This window comes from Bos taurus, chromosome 4 (assembly GCF_002263795.3).
Source record: "Bos taurus isolate L1 Dominette 01449 registration number 42190680 breed Hereford chromosome 4, ARS-UCD2.0, whole genome shotgun sequence".
NCBI lineage: Eukaryota > Metazoa > Chordata > Mammalia > Artiodactyla > Bovidae > Bos > Bos taurus.
This window is the reverse complement of record NC_037331.1, coordinates 19,070,542-19,091,382: the sequence shown is the minus strand read 5'-3', so window position 1 is coordinate 19,091,382 and position 20,841 is coordinate 19,070,542. Positions and strand designations below refer to the sequence as shown.

At 35.2% G+C, this 20,841-nt stretch overlaps 1 protein-coding gene across 11 annotated transcripts in view; it reads right to left on the bottom strand.

Annotated features, from left to right (window-relative positions):
* The window catches only part of PHF14 (PHD finger protein 14), a 199,081-nt gene that overhangs the window by 173,357 nt on the left and 4,883 nt on the right, over positions 1-20,841 (bottom strand). For all 11 annotated transcript variants that reach the window (XR_009494172.1, XR_009494171.1, XR_234227.5 and 8 more), the window contains exons 3-4: positions 15,207-15,982; positions 9,762-9,906 (exon numbers count right to left, since the gene is read on the bottom strand). Coding sequence is in view for 6 of the 11 variants with exons in the window: in XM_003585942.6 (XP_003585990.1) it covers positions 9,762-9,906; positions 15,207-15,982 (921 nt within the window). In the remaining 5 variants the exon portion in view is untranslated. The remainder of the gene's footprint in view (positions 1-9,761; positions 9,907-15,206; positions 15,983-20,841) is intronic.

Below are 20,841 nucleotides of genomic sequence, written 5' to 3'. Positions count from 1 at the left end.
TTGCCACTTTTCCATATTTCTCTGCCATATCTGTTGTGTCTACTGAGCTGTAGACTGAAATTCTAACATTTATATCCACTCTAATCCATTTAAATTAAAAACTAAATACATTTTAACATCTTTTTCTTTCTTTCATACACAACAATTTAAACTACCATAAAATGAGGTTTATTCTCTTCAACCTATCTAATTTTGAGTAAAAGATACAAAAAGTACACCTTCAATATGATTATGCAAAAAAGGTTTTTTATATGATAATATATAGAAAATTAAAAATTTATAGATATATAAAACCTATTTCATATAGGTTTTTCATGTTTTAAAATGGGTAAACAGGAAAACCATGTTTGCTATTATTTTAGCAAAATCTCAACTTAAAAATCTCTCTAAATTATAATTACTTAAGCTTTTTTTTTTAAGGGAAAAATATAAAGGAAATACATCAAAGCACTAACTATGGTTGTCTGGATATTAGGACTGTTAGAAATGTTTTATTTCTTGAAATTATGATCAAGGCTTCCCTGGTGGCCCAGTGGTTAAAAAAAAAAAAAAAAAATACACCTGCCAGTGCAGAAGGCACATATTCAGTCCCTGGGTTGGGAAGATCCCCTGGAGGAGGAAACAGCAACCCACTCCAGTGTTCTTGCCTGGAAACCCACAGAGGAGCCTGGAGGCCTATAGTCCATGGGGTCACAAAAGAGTCGGACATGACTCAACAATTAATATCAACCTCTGAGTAGCACAACCTATGTGAATCTTATTTAATGAAAAATAATATAAAATGTGTCTATAATTGTTTTGAATTATTCAAGAAATATGTACAGTCCAAAAAAAAAAAGAAATATGTACAGTCCAAATCAGAGGAAACTTTCCCCATTCAACTTGTCACTGGGGACCAAAAGACCTACAGTCTTCTCCTTTCTAGCTGTGTAACTTTGACCAACCACATCACTGAGGCTGAGTTACCTGACCTTCATTAAGTATTTAATATTTATCCTATCTCTCAGTACAAAAAAAACAGGAACACAAAATTTGCTATTTAAAACATTTTTTTCTGTACTTAACATCCTATCACTAGAACTCTGATTATAAAACCTACTAAAAGTTTTTAAGTAAACTGAGTAATATTGCTGATGATGAGAAAAGAACTTATAATATGCATGATACCTATCACAAATATATCCTAAGGCACAAAAGAGACAAAATGCAGTTGACACATAAAGTCCAAATGGTGATTACTTGAACATCTGCTACTCCGTGAACACTGCTAAGGATACATTTTTTCATATGCTAAGGAAAAAAAAAAAAGTCTAGGGCTAGGCTAATAGCAGACTGGAAAATAAATAAAATGGGGGTGGGGGGGGGAGGAATATCTCTTAGAGACCTTATTTAAAACATTGTTGGCAAGTATACTACCTAATGCTCTGTCATGTACTATGACATGCAGGTGACATTTTTCTTCAGACACAGTGCAATCAATATATCAGGATAACTGACATCACAGTCAGGGGTACCCTACTATTACAAGTCAGTTACAAGATCTTGTCACAAAGGTGTTTATACTAAGTGACAAGTTGCAACCTCAAAAGAAAAGAGATTTATCTACATTTAGATGAAGTACTCCAAAAAGAATTAGACAGTTATACATTTAAAAAGCACATTTGGAAAACTATCTTTTAGCAAAATCTCAGCTTAAAGATCTCTCTAAATTATAATTATTTAAGCATTTCTTTTAAGGGAAAAAGATAAAGGAAATACATCAAAGCAATAACTATGGTTGTCTGGATATTAGGACTGTTAGAAATGTTTTATCTTCTCTCTGTTCTATACTTCCCTCATTTTTATTTACTATTCATCTGTGGTTCAGCTGGTAAAGAATCCACCTGCAAAGCAGGAGACCTGGGTTCGATCCCTGGGTTGGGAAGATCCCCTGCAGAAGAGAAAGGCTACCCACTCCAGTATTCTGGCCTGGAGAATTCCATGGACTGTATAGTTCATGGGGTCTCAAACAGTCAGACATGACAGCAACTTTCACTTACCCACTTACCCAATACATTATGATGGACAATTAGCTTTTTATAAAATAAAACATTTAAGAAGTTCATATTTAACCATGAAAATATTTAAGGAAAAGTGACCTGGTTAATTTACAATATGGAAGTCTGTCACTTAGGCACCTGATTAAAAATCAAAACCAAAAACACAAAACCTAGCAAGACTAGCTTCCTATTACGCCTTAGAAAATTTCCCTTCTTCTGGATTCATTAATTTTAGACAAAAATTCATTTTGGAACTTGTAGAAAGATCTACATATGTGACTGTATAAAAAAAAAATGAACATTCTAAACAGTGAAAAATACCACAAAGTTAAAATGTACAGGACAAGTATTGAAAAGTATTTGCAAGGATACAAACTATTTGTAACACACATAACAGACAAAGGATTAACATTACTAAAAAAGAAAATTCCAATAAGTTAATAAGAAAAAGGACAGGTTAAGAAATGACAAAGAGGGCTTCCCTGGTGATCCAGTGATTGAGAGTCCACCTGCCAACGCAGGGGATATGGGGTTCAATCCCTGGTCAGGGGAGTCCCCATGTGCAGTGCGGCAGCTGAGCCCAAGACCACGACTACTGAAGCTCCTGCACCCCAGACCCTGTGCTCTGCAGGAAGAGATGACACAGCAATGAGAAGCTCGCACTCTGCAACTAAAGAGTAGCCCCCACTCACCATAGAGAAAAACCTGCACACAGTAGTGAAGACCCAGCACAGGCAAAAATAAAATACCTTTTTTTAAAAATAAAAAATAAAGAAATGACATGAGAACTGTACAGCAAGCAATAGGAAAAAGGAAAAAAAAAAACAAAACTGGCCACATATATTACTACCAAACTTCAATACTAATAAGAGGAACACATATTTTAATTAAGAGATAGTCTCCAAAAGGATTTTTAAAACTTACTAATATGCAATGTTGCAGAGTGATCAAATTGTATACTGTTGGAAGAATACTAATAAATACAGTCTTTTTGAAGGGCAATCTGGCAAAGTTTGTTAGAAAGTTTAAATGTACTTATATTTTGATTCATTCTAGAAATCTATCCTGTACAAATTATGACATTAATATATGTCACACATATTTGTTAACATGTCAGTGGAAAACTAGAAACAAAAAAAAAGTAAAGACATTATGGTTGATCCATTCTATAGCTATTAATATATACCATTTTAAAAAGTAGTAACATATCCCATACGTAACTCATATGAAAAGAATCTCAAGATTAAGAAATGAGTAAAATAAAGTAAGTCATGGGAGGGGAATCTCATGGAATTTATCTTATTTATTTATTGCAAGGTGGGGACTGTGCAAACATGCAAATGCATGTTGCATACTTGTGTGTATGTTAAGAGCCTGACAGAAGGGGCTCTCACTGGTAAAATTTGGACAATTTAAGTATCAGAGTAATCAGGTTATAGATGATAATGAGACCACAGTAATACTGAAAAAGGATAAAAGGGGAGAGGTTCTTTACAAAACAAGAGTTGCCTAATAAATGTAGAAAGAATGATAGAAAATCCCCATTCTGCAGCCACATGCATAACTGGCTCTGTCAATGATGCTAAAACCACTAAGTATAAGGCTGTTAGGCAACAGGATATTATAAAGTCTCAAGGTCATTACCCTATAGGTATTCATTAACTATAAAGAGAAAAGTATAGCTTTAAAATGGAGAGGCTTGGATGACACTACCTTAGCACATCACCAACAATGTAATAAATTGGCATTAAATGCTCTGGATGTGAAATGTCATCATAGCACTCTTATCAAAAAAAAAAAGTTTAAACTGAATCTAATCCAAAGGAAACAATAAAACAAATCCAGATTGAGGGATACTCTGCTGCTGCTGCTGCTGCTAAGTCACTTCAGTCGTGTCCAACTCTGTGCGACCCCATAGACAGCAGCCCACCAGGCTCTGCCATCCCTGGGATTCTCCAGGCAAGAACACTGGAGTGGGGTGCCATTTCCTTCTCCAACGCATGAAAGTGAAAAGTGAAAGTGAAGTCACTCAGTCATGTCAGACTCGTAGCGACCCCATGGACTGCAGCCCACCAGGCTCCTCCATCCATGGGATTTTCCAGGCAACAGTACTGGAGTGGGTGCCATTGCCTTCTCCGGAGGGATACTCTACACAACATTTTAAAAACACTTTGATCTTTCAACAAGTCAACATAAATGATACAAAAGACAGAAACTTGTGATTAAGACACTGACAGGACCCAAAATGCAGTGCATGGTACATGAATGTATCCTGGATGGTAGGAGGGGAGAGCTGTGATAACAGAGGCATAGAGGGTACAAGGGGCGTTTGCATATTACTGACCATTGATCTTTTTGAAAAATATGTTTCTGTATGTGTACTCACATAAGATGTTACCTCCCACTATGTGAACTGTTTGCTTTAGGGACGACTACAAATTAGACTCAAATGAGAAAAGCATGAGGCTGCTTTATTGGCAAGCTGTGTTTTCCCTCCTCGATCCTTCTGAATAAGCTGGTGTTAAATGTAACCAATGGTAGTCTTGAAAATAATAAAGTGTAGATACCCTGGTAAGCCTTACTGAGCCACTCCTTCATATTATCAATGGAGCTAATGGTTTACTGTTCACATGAAACACCCTGGGATCCGTCATAATACAGATTCTGATTTAGAAGGTTAGGGACTTGGCCTCTGATCATGCTTTTCTAACAAGTGTCCAGGTGATATGGACGCTGCCAGTTAATGCTGTGATCTGTGGACCACACTTTTGAGTAGCACAACTTTTTAAAAACTACTGAAATAGGTAAAAGTGACATTTTCGTTTAACTTTAAACCTTATTTACTTTAGATGCAGCAATAGTTCAAGTACACAGTGAGAAAGACCTTAAAAACTAAAATAATTAAGTTGCTATAAAAGCTCCTATTCAGATAAATAAGTAAAGGACTGAAACTTTACTTCTGACAGGCTGCTGACCTTGTTTTGAGGTATACAAAATTAAAAGCTAAAAAGAATTAAAAACGTTAGTGAGTATGTGGAGAAAGGGGAATCCTTGTACACTGTTGGTGGCATGGTAAACTGGCACAGCCACTATGGAAAACAGTATGGATGTTCCTCAAAAAACTAAAAATAAACTACCATATAATCCAGCAATTCCACTGCTAGAATACATCCAAAGAAAACAAAAACAAATTAGAAAAGATACATGCACCCCAATGTTCATAGCAGCATTATTTACAATAGACAAGATATGGAAGCAACCTAAAAGTACATCAACAGATGAACTGACACAGATCTGGTATGCACAACAGAATATTACTCAGCCATTTCAAACAATGAAATTATGCTATTCGCAACAAGGTAGATGGACCTAGAGAGTACTATGTGTACGGGAATAAGATGGAAAAAGACAAATACTCTTATGTTATCATTTATATGTGAAATCTAAAAAAAAATTAAACAAATGTATATAACAAAACAGAAATACACTCAATATATAGAGAACAAACTCATGGTTACCAGCAGGGAGAGGAAAAGTGGGAGGGGCCAGATAAGCATAGGGGAATAAGACATACAAGCTACTATATATAAAATAAATAAGTAACAAGGATACATTGTACAGTTCAGCCACTAAATATAGCCACTATTTTGTAATAACTTTAAATGGATTATAGTTTATAAAAATACTGAATCAATACTTTATACATCTGAAATTAATATAATATTATAAAGCAACTTTACTTCAATAAGTAAATAACAGGTCAGAAGGGAGAGTTCATTGTGATTTGTACAGGGTAGTAGTCCCCAGGAGATGCAGACTTGAGTCCAAAAGTAAGCAGCTAGAGTAAAAGAGCTGCTTTACTATCACAGCTGCGGGACATTGAGACCACAGGCTGTAGCAGACTGACTCCCAGCAGCAAGACATCACCCTCAGATACATTCAAACATTTCTAAGGACCAGGCAACTATCAAACATGAGTGAGGGATTGAACAGAAGAGAGTGGCAAACCGAAGATTATAGGCTTCAGCAGCCCTATTCCACTCCAGACTGTTACCATAAAAGTGAAAACCAACTGCTGTCAGAACTTCAAGAGAAGTTCAAATTCCTAAATATGTAAAATAAAATCTTCAGTTTTTAAATGTTAACAATCAATTCAATTTCTTAAAACCATTGTGCTAGCCTTAAATATCACATCCATGGTCAAAACCATGGCCTATGAAGTAGAGGCAGTACCCTCAGCATGATGAATAGTAACACGAACAGCACTAGTCAGGCCTGCATCTCACATCAGCGCTGACGGTCATGCATACAAGCAGTGGTAACACATCTGTGACCAGCAGTGGTGATCAGCACGACAAACAAGGGCAGCACAGCTGCTACTTGCGATGTTCACCTATTCTGCAACTTCTCCAAGAAATCTGAACCACTCTTGGAGAACAAAAAGAACTCATACACACAACCATGTTGACTGGTCCAAGGTTATAATCAATCTCAAGTAGTCCCTTACTGCTGTCTGGTAATATATACACACATATATTATATACACACAACATATAACATGGGTGAATATGTAAGCATACACACACACACAATATTACATACGTTATTTCCCTAATCCATTTATTCCCCCAAATAACTATTTTATACCAACCTCTCACTCCTCAAATCTCCAACATCTCCCCACCTCTACACTCTGCTAATGGCTGCTTCCCATTTCACTGAGAAAATAAGCATTCAATTCCACATGTTCTAACCACCACATCCAACATCATACCTACCTCTGTACCCATATATTCTCGTTTCCCTCTAGTTACTATGCCAACTTTTATCTATTAAATCTCTTCCCTTGTGTTGGATCCTATCCTTTATAGCCTTGTACTCAAAGGACTTGCTCCAGCAACCGTTCCCCTTTCTTTCCTGACATCATCAACTGTTAACTTTCCATTTCCACTGGTCCCTTCCATCCATACACTAGCATCTCTGTCTCTGTGGCAGGCAGCCTCTAAGATGGCCCCCAGTATTAATATTCTTGGTATGTCTGCTCCTACATTTGACTAAGGTTGGTTCTATGTGAACAATGTAGCAGAATTGACAGTACATACCACGTTAACTAATCCCATATTTTCCCCCTTGCTTCTATGTATTTTACATTTATTTAATAAACCATGTGACATAAGCATTTTGTCTGTAAGCCTTGTTTCCCATACTCTTTGGGATGATTGCCGGGTAATGACTTGGAGTTTTTCTGCATTAGGGTCATTTCCCATAAGACAGGTTTCATCTTACTCTAAAAACAGTATTTGACAATTACAATCTATTCTGAAAACTTTTCATTACTCCAGGTCACTACTCAAGGCTCTTCTCCAATCTCACTGGCCCTCTGCTCCTCAACTGCTCTTGAAGTGCTCAAAGCACTATGCTATTTCCTAGAAAGCACATTTAGGCTCACAGTTTTAAATAACATCTGCAGGCTGATCAGTCCCAAATTTATCTCACCAGCCCCTATATCTTACCTCAACTCTAAAAGTTTAAAACCAAACTTTTACTATCTACCTGTAAACCTATTTCTCTCTTGGATCACTGCTATGGTCTCCAAAATGGTCTCCCTGATTCCCACTTTAGACACACCTCAGTCTGCTCTCAACCCAGCAGTGATTCTTCCAAAACATAAATCATATCATACTGATTCTCTGCTTAAAGTTCACCTAGGCCTTCCCATATCCATCTCAGTATAATCTGAAATCTATGACCTACAAGGCTCCACCTGGTTTGCCCCTCTCTCTGCCTCTACCACTAAGCAGCTCACTCCCTCAGTTCTAGCCACACTAACCTCCACGTCATCATACAAACACTCCAGACACGTTCCTATTTCAACATCTTTACACTCACTGCTTCCTCATTCTGGAGTGCTCTTTCCCCAGATACTCACATGGCTTGCTTACTCACATGCTTCAGGTCACTGCTCAGAGATCACCTTATCAAAGAGGGTTTTCCTTATAAGCTTTTATAAATAGAAACTTCCACCTGCCCACTCAACAACCCCCATTCATAGCATTCCTAATATTCCTTTTCCTGCTTTATTTTTCCCCACAGTCCAGACCACCACCTGATATATACTACTGTATTATATTTTCATTCCTGTCTCTTACTATACATTAAGCTCCATAAGGTCAGCACTGTCTATATTAAACCTACAGAATGCCTAGCACTCAGAAAATTCTAAACAAACACTACTGGAAAAAAAAAAAAAAAAGAATAAATAACAGCAACAGGAGATATTCCCACAGTGAGTCTTAGCGGCAAGGGCGGGGAGCTTCATATGAAGGCAAGAGGCCTGGTTAAAGAAGTCCAAGCCCCACAAGTCTCAGAAGTCTCACCAGACACCCAAAACTATTTGGGAGGAGGTGGCAATACCAGAAAGGCAGGTAAGGGCAAGGCCACAGAAACACTGTTTTGTAGTAGTCATGACTTTGATAAGAAAAAATTAACTGACAGGGAAAAAAAAAATAACTTTACTACAGAGGGAAGACACCCTCCTCAACCAAGTGATCAAAATAACATCATCAGTAACTGGACAAATAAACATTACATGCTTCCTAATATAATACATTGAGAGCACAAGATAACTTCTGAGGCACTTCTGCCAAAAGCATCAGGTTAGCACCTGAACCTAATCAGGAGAAAACAAGAAAATCCCAATACTGAGGACATCCTATCAAAGAACTGGCCTGTATTCTTCAAAAATGTCAAAGGCAAGAAACACAAAGACTCAAAATATGTTCTAGATTAAAGGAAACTAAATAGATATGACAACTGAATGCAATTCATAATCCTGGATTTTATTTTGCTAGAATCAATATCATTGGGATGAGTGGCAAAACGTGGATATAGTCATAGACTAGATAACAGTTTTCTACCAATGGTGATTTCCTGACTTTGATAATTATGTGACTTTGTAAGAGAATGAATGTCCTTGATCTTTGTTCTTAAGAAATACATAATAAGGTACTTGAGGTAGAGCTGAACATTTTGTCTACAGTTTACTCTCAGAGAGGTGAGGGAAAATTTTTTATATGAGAGAAGATAAAACATACATAGCAAGATATCACCATCTGGCAAATCTTAGTGAAAAGCATACAAATTCACAAGTCAGAAATTAGGTCAAAATAAAAAATTTTAAATAAAATACAACAAAAATTACATTAAAAAGGGTCAAAATTCATAATCAGGAAAAATACTTTCAATGTATTACAATGGCTCCTATTTCAGATTCTAAAAGATGATCTCTACAAATTCCCCTTTCAACTTAAAAACTATAACTATGAAAGAAGAAACTCTATACCACTAGAGTCTACTGTACCTTTTTCAAAAATGCACTCTACTAAACGAACATACTAGATTTTTTCCTATACCTAAATTTCAGTTAAAAACTAGAAATAATGCCATGAAAGAAAATATCATAATACTGACCTTCAAAGAAATCATGATTTATATACAGTAATAATCTACTTTGATTATTTTAAAACACATTTTAAATGAACCTAATCTGAAAAAATAATACCCATCATAATTTGAAAATTCAGTATGTCTTATTTCAGGTTAAATATCATAAAATATTATAGAAAAATTAGCATAGTACATATGTAAAATAGCTGATATTACTTATACAAATGCAGTGTCAACCAGTCATTTCTAAAAGGAAACAAAACAAAGCAACATTACCTTCATGAACTGTAATGCCACAATTGTCACACTGAATTATTTCATCAGCATCCTCACTATTATCTCCAAGACAAACACAGCAAATCAGAATATGGTCCATTTTTTGAGAACTCCAGTTTTGACTCTTCTCAAGAATCAGCGAGTCCTAATAATAAAATATCAGAAAATCACATATTTAAATGGTAAGTTTAATAAAATTCTCACCTTAAATCATTTAGTACATTTCCAAAATTATGCTGCATACTCCATTACTTTAGTCATTCCCAAGTGCACCACATTTGACAAGTATATCTCTTTGTTAAAGGACCCTATAAGAACCCTCTCTCCAATTTTTCACTTCTCTCCAAGTTTCACATTCTCTCTCCTCAAGTAAATATAAAACCAAGCTTATAACCAACTCTTCATCTGCTGTGCCATGCTGGATATAGCCTGACCTCTGAAACTTGGAGAAAGGTAAAATTAATCCACAAGTAATCACTAATTTTATATGAGTATTAAAAATGTAAGAATGGTTCCCACACTTAGCAAGCTTATAATCCTATCTAGGGGAGACAAGACATACACATATTAAACAATTTAAAAAAATCAATTCAAGATAACATATAGGCAAATATGTATGTGATGGCATAGTTACAGACTAAATTCCTTTAGTGCTGGGGAATCTAGAATTTCCAGAGTCATCAAACTGCTGGATGACAGACCCACAAAAGTCTGCATTGGAAACTGGTGTATACAGGCACAGAAAATCATCTAAAAAAGAATCCAGACTGACTGCCAGAAGAGTCAGACTCTCTATTAGCCTTTTGTCAAGAAACACCTAGTGAACACCTAGTTAACTGCAATATAAAAGGAGACAGGAAAATGCATTCAGGAATAAAAAAAAGGAAGAGGGTGCTCCATTTAATTTAAACCTTCTGGACTATGAATTTGAACTTTAAATGAAAATTAACAAGATAATGATGTCTGCCATTTAATGCACTGGGCTTAGCATTACATGTAATAAACGATGACATCTGAGTCTATACATTTTCATTTAAGAAACTAACCATATTCAGAAACAAAATAAATGGTTCCATATCACACATTCATTAAATATATTATTTCATGTTAACATTCTTATGTTTCTATATTCTTTTAAACTGACCAATATCCACAGGTAACATTTAGAGTAATTTCAACAGCAATTTGTAAATAACATCTGAATGACACGACTGTCACAATTAATAACATTCTTTCAAGATATTTTCTGTGTAATTAATCTAAACTTGCAGCTGACCTAGATAAAAAATCAGTAAAATGCAAAAGTTAACAAGGAGGCAGTGTCATTTCTCTTGAGAATTCTAGCACTGTAAAATTCTATACTTCACTCCTTTCGTTATACAACCAAAGTAGTGTGGGGTGTTGCACGTGGCTAGCAAATAAGGTTAAAATTTCCTAAAAAGAAAACTCATGTTTTAAAGTACTTTAGTACAATGATCAAAACAAAAATCTGCCCAGATTTTCATCCCAAAACTTCAAAGCTGAACCTTTCTCATCTGTAAAATGGGATGACAAAAATAATACCTACCTCATCAGGTTCTTGTAAGAATTAACAAGAAAACATACAACAAAAATGTTCCTGATACGTACTAGGTGTTCAATAAATGATCATTCCCATTCTCCTTTCTTCTGTACTTTGAAGATGGTCCAAAAAGAGAAATATGAGCTGACCATTTACTACACTGGGAATCTTCCTTGGAATCCCAAAAGGAAAGTTATAAATCTCAATAAGCACTGCTAGTTTAAATATTTTCCTATGGTAAATCCATTTTTTTTAAGAATACCACATCCAGATTAAAAAAGTAACAGATCAAAAAAAGAGTGAGCAAATGACCAGAGTTTGATGACTGAGAAGCTACTCATGTTAATGCACTCTGCCTGTATTTCTCCCGTGGAATTACAACAACTAATTAGCCCTTGAAAAAAAGATTTACCCATGTGGGAAATAAGTAAATGTCTATGGATCAGAAAAAGGAGCATCAATAGGTGGCTCTAATTCTATTATTTTCCTGTTTGTCCATTTTGCTCAGAAAAACAGTACATGTCTTAATTGTATCTCTATTCCATTTTCTCTCTACACATATTATCATTTAGAGGCAGAGAAAACAAAACTAACTGGCAATTTTGGTTGATACCCATCACTGCAGACTCTTTCTTACTAAAAATTAAATACAAAGAGACAAAAATAGGGAAAATTAGGAAAATTCAGATGACAACTGCTATTTCTTCACAGGGCAAGACATCTAATCCATTTAACATAACAGACCCTTTTACCAGGAAAAAAAAAAAAAAATAAACTTCCACCTGAAAATTTCTACTAAGATGATGTTCTATCGTATATTAACTCTCACCCAAAGTGCCTGTTTCAAAGTCCGGGAACCATTATCTGAAAATACTATACAGCCCTCCCCCAAAAAAACTTACTTCAGAAAACTAAAAGGTAAAACCTTAGTGAATCTCAGAAACTTCAAAATAAAATGATGAAAAAGACATGCAACCATATTCCAAGAGTCCTGTTCAGACTGCACTTAAATTCACAAAAATGCCATAATGCCACTGACAAAAGATATGCCCACGTGAAGAAAATGCAGGTTATTAAATGCCCAATTCTTGAACAGTAGTTCTAAAATTGTGGTCTAGGGAACTCTCTTTCAAGGGTTCTAAAAGGTAAATACAATGGATATTTGCCTTTTCACTCTCTCTCATGGGTATATGATGAAGATTTCCAGAAGTTACATGACATGGGATGGTGTCACCAATCCAACAACTTCTATGCTTCTATACATTTCGTTTTTTAAAATTTCTGAGTTTTAATTGCAAATGGAAATATCAAAAGATATAACTTATATAAATAATAATTATGGTCCTCAATTTTTAAGAGTATCCTGAACCAAAAAGCTTGAGAATCACTGCTCTAGAGCATTTCAAGGCCTACAGCATACACATGGTAAGACCATTAAGAGCCAAATAATTATAAAACGCCTCCAAAAAGAATGTCAAATTCCCCTAAACATTTTCAAAATTATAAAAGTTCCTGGGCATCATTTACATAATACCCAATATCACAGCCCTAAAAAAAGCACCTGACAGAAGCCAAGGGAAAAAAAAATCTACCTGCTTATAGGCTAAATACAATTCTATTATGTATTCTAAAACTATATTTTCAGCTATCTCTACTACAAAGTAGTATTTGAAACAAAGTAAAAGCATAGAAAAATAAAACTTCAAATATATAAGTATAATACCTATACAGATATATAGGTATTAACTAATGAATACTTGGCAAGGTATCACTACCTAAATTAACCAGGAAGATTAAAATGCAAACACTGGTCAGACAACAAGGATTATTTTTGGTCATCTTTTTACAAAATCAAGATTATACAAATAGGAAATTTAAAAATATATAATAAACTGAATGTATTAGTTTTCTATTAAAATTTAACATTAATTTGAATGACATTTATGTAGAACCAGAATCATCAAAAATAATTGAGGAGTTTGAAAAACAGTCTTGGAAAAAAACAGTTATCAAGCTTTCAGGTAGAATATTATTGAGGGAAAATTAATCTTCCATAAGTTCTCCTACATTTCTATACAGAGTGGAGCAAAAGGAAAATTAACATAAATTAACACAAAAGATTAATTTAGTTACTAGAAGAACTTTCTTTACAACTTTATCAAAGCACTTATCCAAGAAATGCTCTGGAATCTCATTCCTTAGGGACTGTTAACCTAAATAAAGCCCCATTATTTACCAAAATCTCTTCTGTTTAGTAGAAAAAAATTAAACAGCACGTCACCTTTATATGTATCAAAAAATACAGTCTACAATCTCTCAAGCAATTTGTTATGTAGTACAGATTATTAACAACTGAATAATTTACATAGATTTTACATGGCAAATTTCTAGACATTCCCTCACACCTTAGCATAAATCCAATTCATACTGCCCCTATCACTAGCCAGCCTCTTGTGTGATTGTTATGCTAAGAAAAATGAAGAAAGTGATACTGCCAAAGGTAAACTTAGTCAGGAGATACAGATTAGCATAAAGTGCTATAAAATAAATTGGATACATGCTTAAATCAATTACCAACAACTGGATTTTCCATACTTCTGTTTCCTTAAACTGGAAATACAGACTGTCTTGCTACATCATTATGAATAGTATACTATATTCCAAATGACGATTTTCCTTTACCTAAAGATAGGAATTAGGAAAGCACTGGAACCAGGCAACATTCTTCTTAGGAAAATGGGCAACCTAGAAGTTAACCAATGTTATAATCTAAAACATCAACTACTGCTTCATCTCTGCTGACATTTAACACCTCCTAATCTGCTACATATTATTTTGGTTAAACATCAAATTTTCAAATGAAACTTAAAATAGAAAATCACTGTTATGTAAAACTTGTAAACAGAAGAAATGTAAAAGAACAAATAAAGCACAAAAGGAAAATCTTTCTACCAGTTTAATCTACTTCAATAACATGAAAAAACAAAAACTAAGTGCTTGTTAAAGTGAATTTTCATGACCATCAACATATTAATGGAATGACAGACAATCATTATAGTTCTTTCATGTGATGTAACAGGTACATCTACATGTAAGACAACAATTTAGTCTTTCTTTTGAAGAAAAACATATACATAAACACACAGACAACGAGATACAAATGTGTTTGAAGAGTCTTGAATGTTGCATCTTGGGCCCAATGGATAAACCTAACTTTCAGTAGTAGAACTTCAAGTGGAAGAACTGAGTCATAATTGTAGTTTTATGATAGTAATGTTTGTTTTAGCATAGAATGTTTGTTTTCATTTCTTTGTAGAGAGACCTTATTCGCTAAACATATGTAAATATATAATTTGTATTTACTTCCACACACTTAAAGCAATGATCTGGTGACTATTCAGGTGGGTGCTACAACTGAAAAAGGAATTACCTTTAAAATGAATCTCTAAAAGCCTGAGACAATTAAATTCTTTGTTGCTCTACTTGAAAGTACTCTTAGAAGTACTCTACATTTTTATGCAGATATGGATACAACTAAGTTGAAAGGAAGGTGATCTTGTTTTCATAACCCACTCAGAACCATTTAGCAGTCCAAAAAAACTCTACCATTTCCCAAGGGTATGGACATAAAAATATTTCTTTAAGTATAGACTGAGCTCCTTGAGAACGGTGATTATGAGCTCCTTGAGGACGGTGACAAATAGGAGATACTCAATAAAAGTGGGCTGACCAAATGAATAAATGTTACAGTTAGGGTGCTCATTCACTCCCATAGCTAAGAACAGGCTTTCAAGGAAGCCACTTAATAAAATGGGTAGAACGGTTTAAAGAAGAATTCCCTTTTCCCCAGACAGACAGATATCATAAAAATTGGGTTGATCTACCTCATTACTCTTGCTCTGAGATAGTGTCAGGCTATCATTGGTCAGTTCCTCATCATCAGCACTGTTTCTGCTAAGAACTTTACTCTTCTTCTTCTTGCAGCCCCCTTCACTGGCAGGACTGCTATGCTCTTCATCGTTGCCTTCATCGTTCTCGTCCTCATCACTCCCGCTTCCCTCATCTTCATCATCCTCATTGTCCCCATCACTTCCTTCCTTCTGAGATGCAGATCGTCCCTTTCTTTTTACTACAGTGGGTCGCCAATCATTGTCATCTTCACTGTCATAGTCATCCATGTCATTCAGCTCTTCCATGGATACGAAATCCAAAAGTGGTCGGTTCCGACGAAGGTTCCACTTTTTTGGCTCGCTGACCTGCTCCTCTGCAGCTGTGGCCGCGGGGCCTGAAGGACACGTGTGAGCAGCAGGAGGGCTTGTGGCTGGCGTGGTGGAGGCAGCAGCAGCCACGTTATCAGATACTGTTGCTTTCTCTTTCTCCTTCTCTCTCTCCTTCTCTTTCTCTTTCTCTCTCTCCTTCTCTTTTTCCTTTTTCTTCCTAGGTCTTTCTCCATTCTCTTCTTCCTCTTTCTTTTCCACCTTAATTAACTGTTTTTCTGATGACAGTACTTCTTCCTCTGCAGAATTTTTAAGTTGTTCTTCTTTTACTTTAACGTCTTCATTCAGTTCTTCCTCTAAAATATTTTCTTCAGAATCACTACAGGAACCTTCTCCACTGTCCTTTGAAGGATCTTCACTTCCATTACCACTCCCTTCAGAATCTGTTGAAAATATGAGAAAAAAAACCACACATATGTATATACATACACACACACACACACAACGCTGACACAAATGAAACCACCAAAATTTGTGAATAACTCGCAAAACAATATAAACAAATTTAAGTCAAAGAATGGTAGACATTCCCAACCTGATTAAATAATAAATCAATGAAGTTGATATAATGATTCTAGTTTAGTATAGCACCAATGAAGATGAATATATGTATCTCTAAATTAAAACATGCTTTAAAACGAGGACCACTATTTTTTGTGTCATACGTCACACTATACTTGGTACTTTAAAGGCATTTTTTTTTTTCTAAAAGTAAATGTGTTTTTTTTAAATTGAGCACTTGATTTTAACTTTATAATACAGATTACATTCTTCTTCTCTTACATCTTTCTTTCATAAATTACACTGACTGGCAAGGATGGAGTCACATTCAGAGTAAGAAAAATCTGACCCAGAAAAAAAAAAAAAAACTGTTTCAATTATCTCACTCTTTACCTAGCAAAAGTGAACCCAGGTATTTATGACCGTCAACTTGTACCACATCTCTAATCTATCAATCAAATTTAGGAGCACCAAATACACAAGGGAAAAACAGACAATAGCAATGGCACAGAAAATGGAGGTTGCAAGATTTAAGTTATCAATTTTTTTGTTTATTAGGATACTGTTCATATCAACAAAAGAGTCACCTGACTTTCCTAAGGTTCTAGGCATTAACTACTAGAGCCCCTAGATTGAAAGAAATTAGTGCATTTTAAAAAAACTAATCCGTCTTAGACAACAGCAAGCACAGTTGTCACTAAAAAGACAGGCTGAGGATATTAAGAGTTCATGCAGGACCACAAGCTTCCTAGCAAGTGCTATCCATTCCTGCCTAGGGCAGTCCACACCCGGTTAGACCAACACTATTCAGTAGCATTCCAAGCCTCTTTTCATATAATCAAATAAATAAGAATCTAAAATATTTGTGGAAGGAGAGCAGGAAGAAGTAAGAAACAAACCAGTCAATAATCAGGTTGTAGCCAACATCAATAGTAAAATCTGTGGGGTGATGAATATTTTGTACCTATAACCAAGAAAAGGGTAATCATAAAATCATCGAAAAAATGCATATTTTCGCACCATTTTAATTTCTGTTAACTCAACCAGCATTAGCCTCTATAATTACCTGGCCATTCAAAGTAAAGAAAGTTGTCTGTTATTAGTATCTGGTTTCTAAAATATCTCAGAAATCCTTTACAAACAGCTGATGAAGAAAAATCCTGAAAGTTAAATCACATAAAAAACACAGACTAACATTTAATCGATGCTGATGGAGCCTGTAAAAGTACTGTCAATCTCAGGATTATCATACATTGCCTATATCTCATTCAGGACCGCAGTGAAAAAAGCATTCTCAACCTGAACAATCTTGCAAAGGCCACAAGAGTAATATAATGTAAGCCAACAATCCTTTGTTTGAAACTTTTGGAGCCAGATGTGTTTCAGAATTTAGATTTTTTTTCCCCCAGATTTTGCAAACGTAGCATGGTGCATGCACAATATATTACACTAACACTGCCAGTGGGGTCTATGGTACTACAGTATAATCAAATACATTCTTTCTGCAGTGAGAAGTATGAAGATTTATAAGTATGATAAGTAAACACTACAAATAAACTCCTATCAGTTCCAGTCAGATTTTATCATCAAATAAGTTTATGTCAAACATAGGAAACATCTTTGAATTTGCAAGCAAATTTTAAGAAGAGTGTGGACCCAGTATCACTTACAAACAGGGGAAGTCCAACAGCTCTACAAATCATTAAAGAAAAAAATGGTGGGAAAAAAAAAAAAAAGAAAAAAATGGTGATCTTTCCAAACCACTCATAACTATTAGACTCAAACTACCAAGAAAAAATACCTCTGATTAAAAAAAAAAAAAAAAAAAATAGTTCCTAGGTAATTTTAGATAAAAGTGAAAGTAAAGTGAAAGCTGCTCAGTAGCTTCCAACTCTTCGACCCCATGGATTGTAGCCCGCCAGGTTCCTCTCTCCATGAGATTCTCCAAGCAAGAATACTAGCCATTCCCTTCTTCAGAGATCTTCCTGATCCAGGGATCAAACCCAGGTCTCCTGCATTTCAGGCAGATTCTTGACCTTCTGAGCCACCAGTGAAGCTCATTTTCAGGTAAAGATATAATAAATAATAAGAAGAGTTAACCAAATGCTTCAGAGGCAAAGACAGATCTTTGTGCATACTGACTGAAGAAAACTGGAACATCCTGCAAGCAATGCAGATTAATTATAATTAATTATAAGTAGATATAATTAATTATAATTAAGAGAGCTGGGAAATGGAGAAAAGGTACTTTTCTTCTGGATTAACCTTGTAGAATTTTTTCTTAATTAAAAAGTACTCCTAATAATTTTTACCAGTAAAAACATAATAGTAGATAGAAAAAAAATGATCAAGTGAGGCACAAATGTGGACTCCTGATCAAAACCAAGACCAATCCAACTGTGGTAAACATTACTTGGAAATTTTTCAAAATGTCAAGAATTTCTGCAATTTTGTTTTGGTTGTTTTTGCCAATGCCAATAAATTCTTTTTAAAAGTACTCTTTGAATCTGTTTTTGTTTTCTTATCATGCCTGAATAGAAAGCAGAATCTTAAAGAGATTAATTAAATGTTTTACATTTGGTAACATTATTAGAAGAATCTGAGATTTTCCCACAAATTTCAATCCTAGTAGCTTACCCAACCCTCCATTCTCCAAATATGACACATTAGCCATACTCCAACTGCAGAGGATCAGGAATTTTCAAATTTTACTTTTCTCTGATTTCTGAAAAATAACTCAACTGATTAGTCGTAACTTCTTTTTGGTACATATGCACTTGGGGGATGGAGACAAACAATGTTTAGTCACAGGCATTACTTAGTAATAATGACAAGAAAAATCAGAGTCCTGGACTATCTATAATTGTATTTTATAGACTGCAATGAAAAATTTCCTATTCCTACAAATTCAAACAATGTTCCAAGTCCATCACTCTTACAACCATTAAAAAAAAAAGAAAAAAGCAATAATTGATTAGAGAAATAAACCAGATATCTCAAATACAGCTATTGTGAACATAAGAATAGAATTAATTCTAATTCTACAATAAAAAAATTTTAATTAGAAAAAAAATCTTTAAAATTGAAATCCCTATCTCCTAGTCAGTTAAATTAATGGTGAGGTGAAGTGAAGTGAAGTCGCTCAGTCGTGTCCGACTCTTTTGAGACCCTGTGGACTGTAGCCCACCAGGCTCCTCCGTCCATGGGATTCTCCAGGCAAGAATACTGGAGTAGGTTGCCATTGCCTTCTCAAGGGGATCTTCCCGACCCAGGGATCAAACCCAGGTCTCCTACATTGCAGGCAGACACTTTAACCTCTGAGCCACCAGGGAAGCCCTAAATTAATGGTAACCTTTCTCAAATACAATATATCAAAACCTCTCCAAGCAACAGTTATTTCCACTAACAGACAGTTAAATGTTTTACAGATAAATAAATTAGAAATCAACCTTAAAGAATCCCTTCACAATATTCAATGCTTAAGTTTTCCCCATGATAAATAGTAAATAATAGAATCAGTTAATAAATATTAAGTAATTAAATCAGAATGATTTGATTCAGTTTTATGGTAGCTTTGCAATATAAAGAATCATCTTTGCTCATCAATCTTAATTATTTAACTATTCTGTTTATTGAGCTGATGTAACAATAATTAGGATTATACACATATACAACAGATAACAGACACATCACCAGTCTAGTAGTCATTCAGTTACCATCCTGGGGACACTGTAAGCTAATCTAGTATATCTCTTTTTAAAAAGCCAGTCAACACAACTCATCTTCTACTGCTTGCTGTAGTTCTAGTTGTGTCACTTTATATTTTCTGGGTAAATCTAGACCGGTGGTTCTCAAGTGGGTACAATTTTGTCCCACAGAAAACATGTGGCAATGACTAGACATAATGGTTGCCACAAAAGGGCAGGGCTGGGGTAGTTAGGTAGGGTAGATGTTGAAGGCAGTTAGTAGAAGCCAGAGAGGCTGCTAAATATCCTCCAATACAAAGGGCAAGCCTCCACAACAAAGAATTAACCAAAACAAAACGCCAATGTTACTGAGATTAAGTAACAAGTTACTTACATGTTACTTGTTACATGTTACTGACATGTAAGACCTCAATTTGACCTCATTCTATTTTCTCAGGCTCGTCTCTTCCACTGTTCTTTTATTCAAATTCTGATCTCCATATGTAAATAATATTTACCATCCTCAACACTCTTTAACACCTAATGTTTCCCTCAGGTAGGGACTCTTTCACTTCCTAGTTCAACTCTCATCTCCTCAATGAATCGTTCTAAATCAAGCCAGTCTAAAGTCATCCCATCTCCTTTGAAAGACTGGAACTAGATCATGCTTTATAACATCTATCTGCTTTTGTATTTAATTATTCCAGTATTCATTATTTCTTTGTGAATTCACCATAACATCCAGCAAAGAGCTTTTAAGCAAAACAACAGTCGCCTAATGAAAAACCAGATCTACTCATTAGCCAAAGTCAATTAAGCAGAAAATACTACCAAGGCAAAATCTAGTCTCAATCTTTCGGTTAAACTGCTTTCTGACAATTTGGACCAACCAAACTAACGACGGGCTTCCCTGGTGGATCAGTGGTAAAGCATCTGCCTGCCAATGCAGAGGATGCAGGTTCAATCCCTGGGTAGGGAAGATCCCCTAGAGAAGGAAACAGCAATTCACTCCAGTATTCTTGCCTGGAAAATCCCACGGGCAGAGGAGCCTGGCA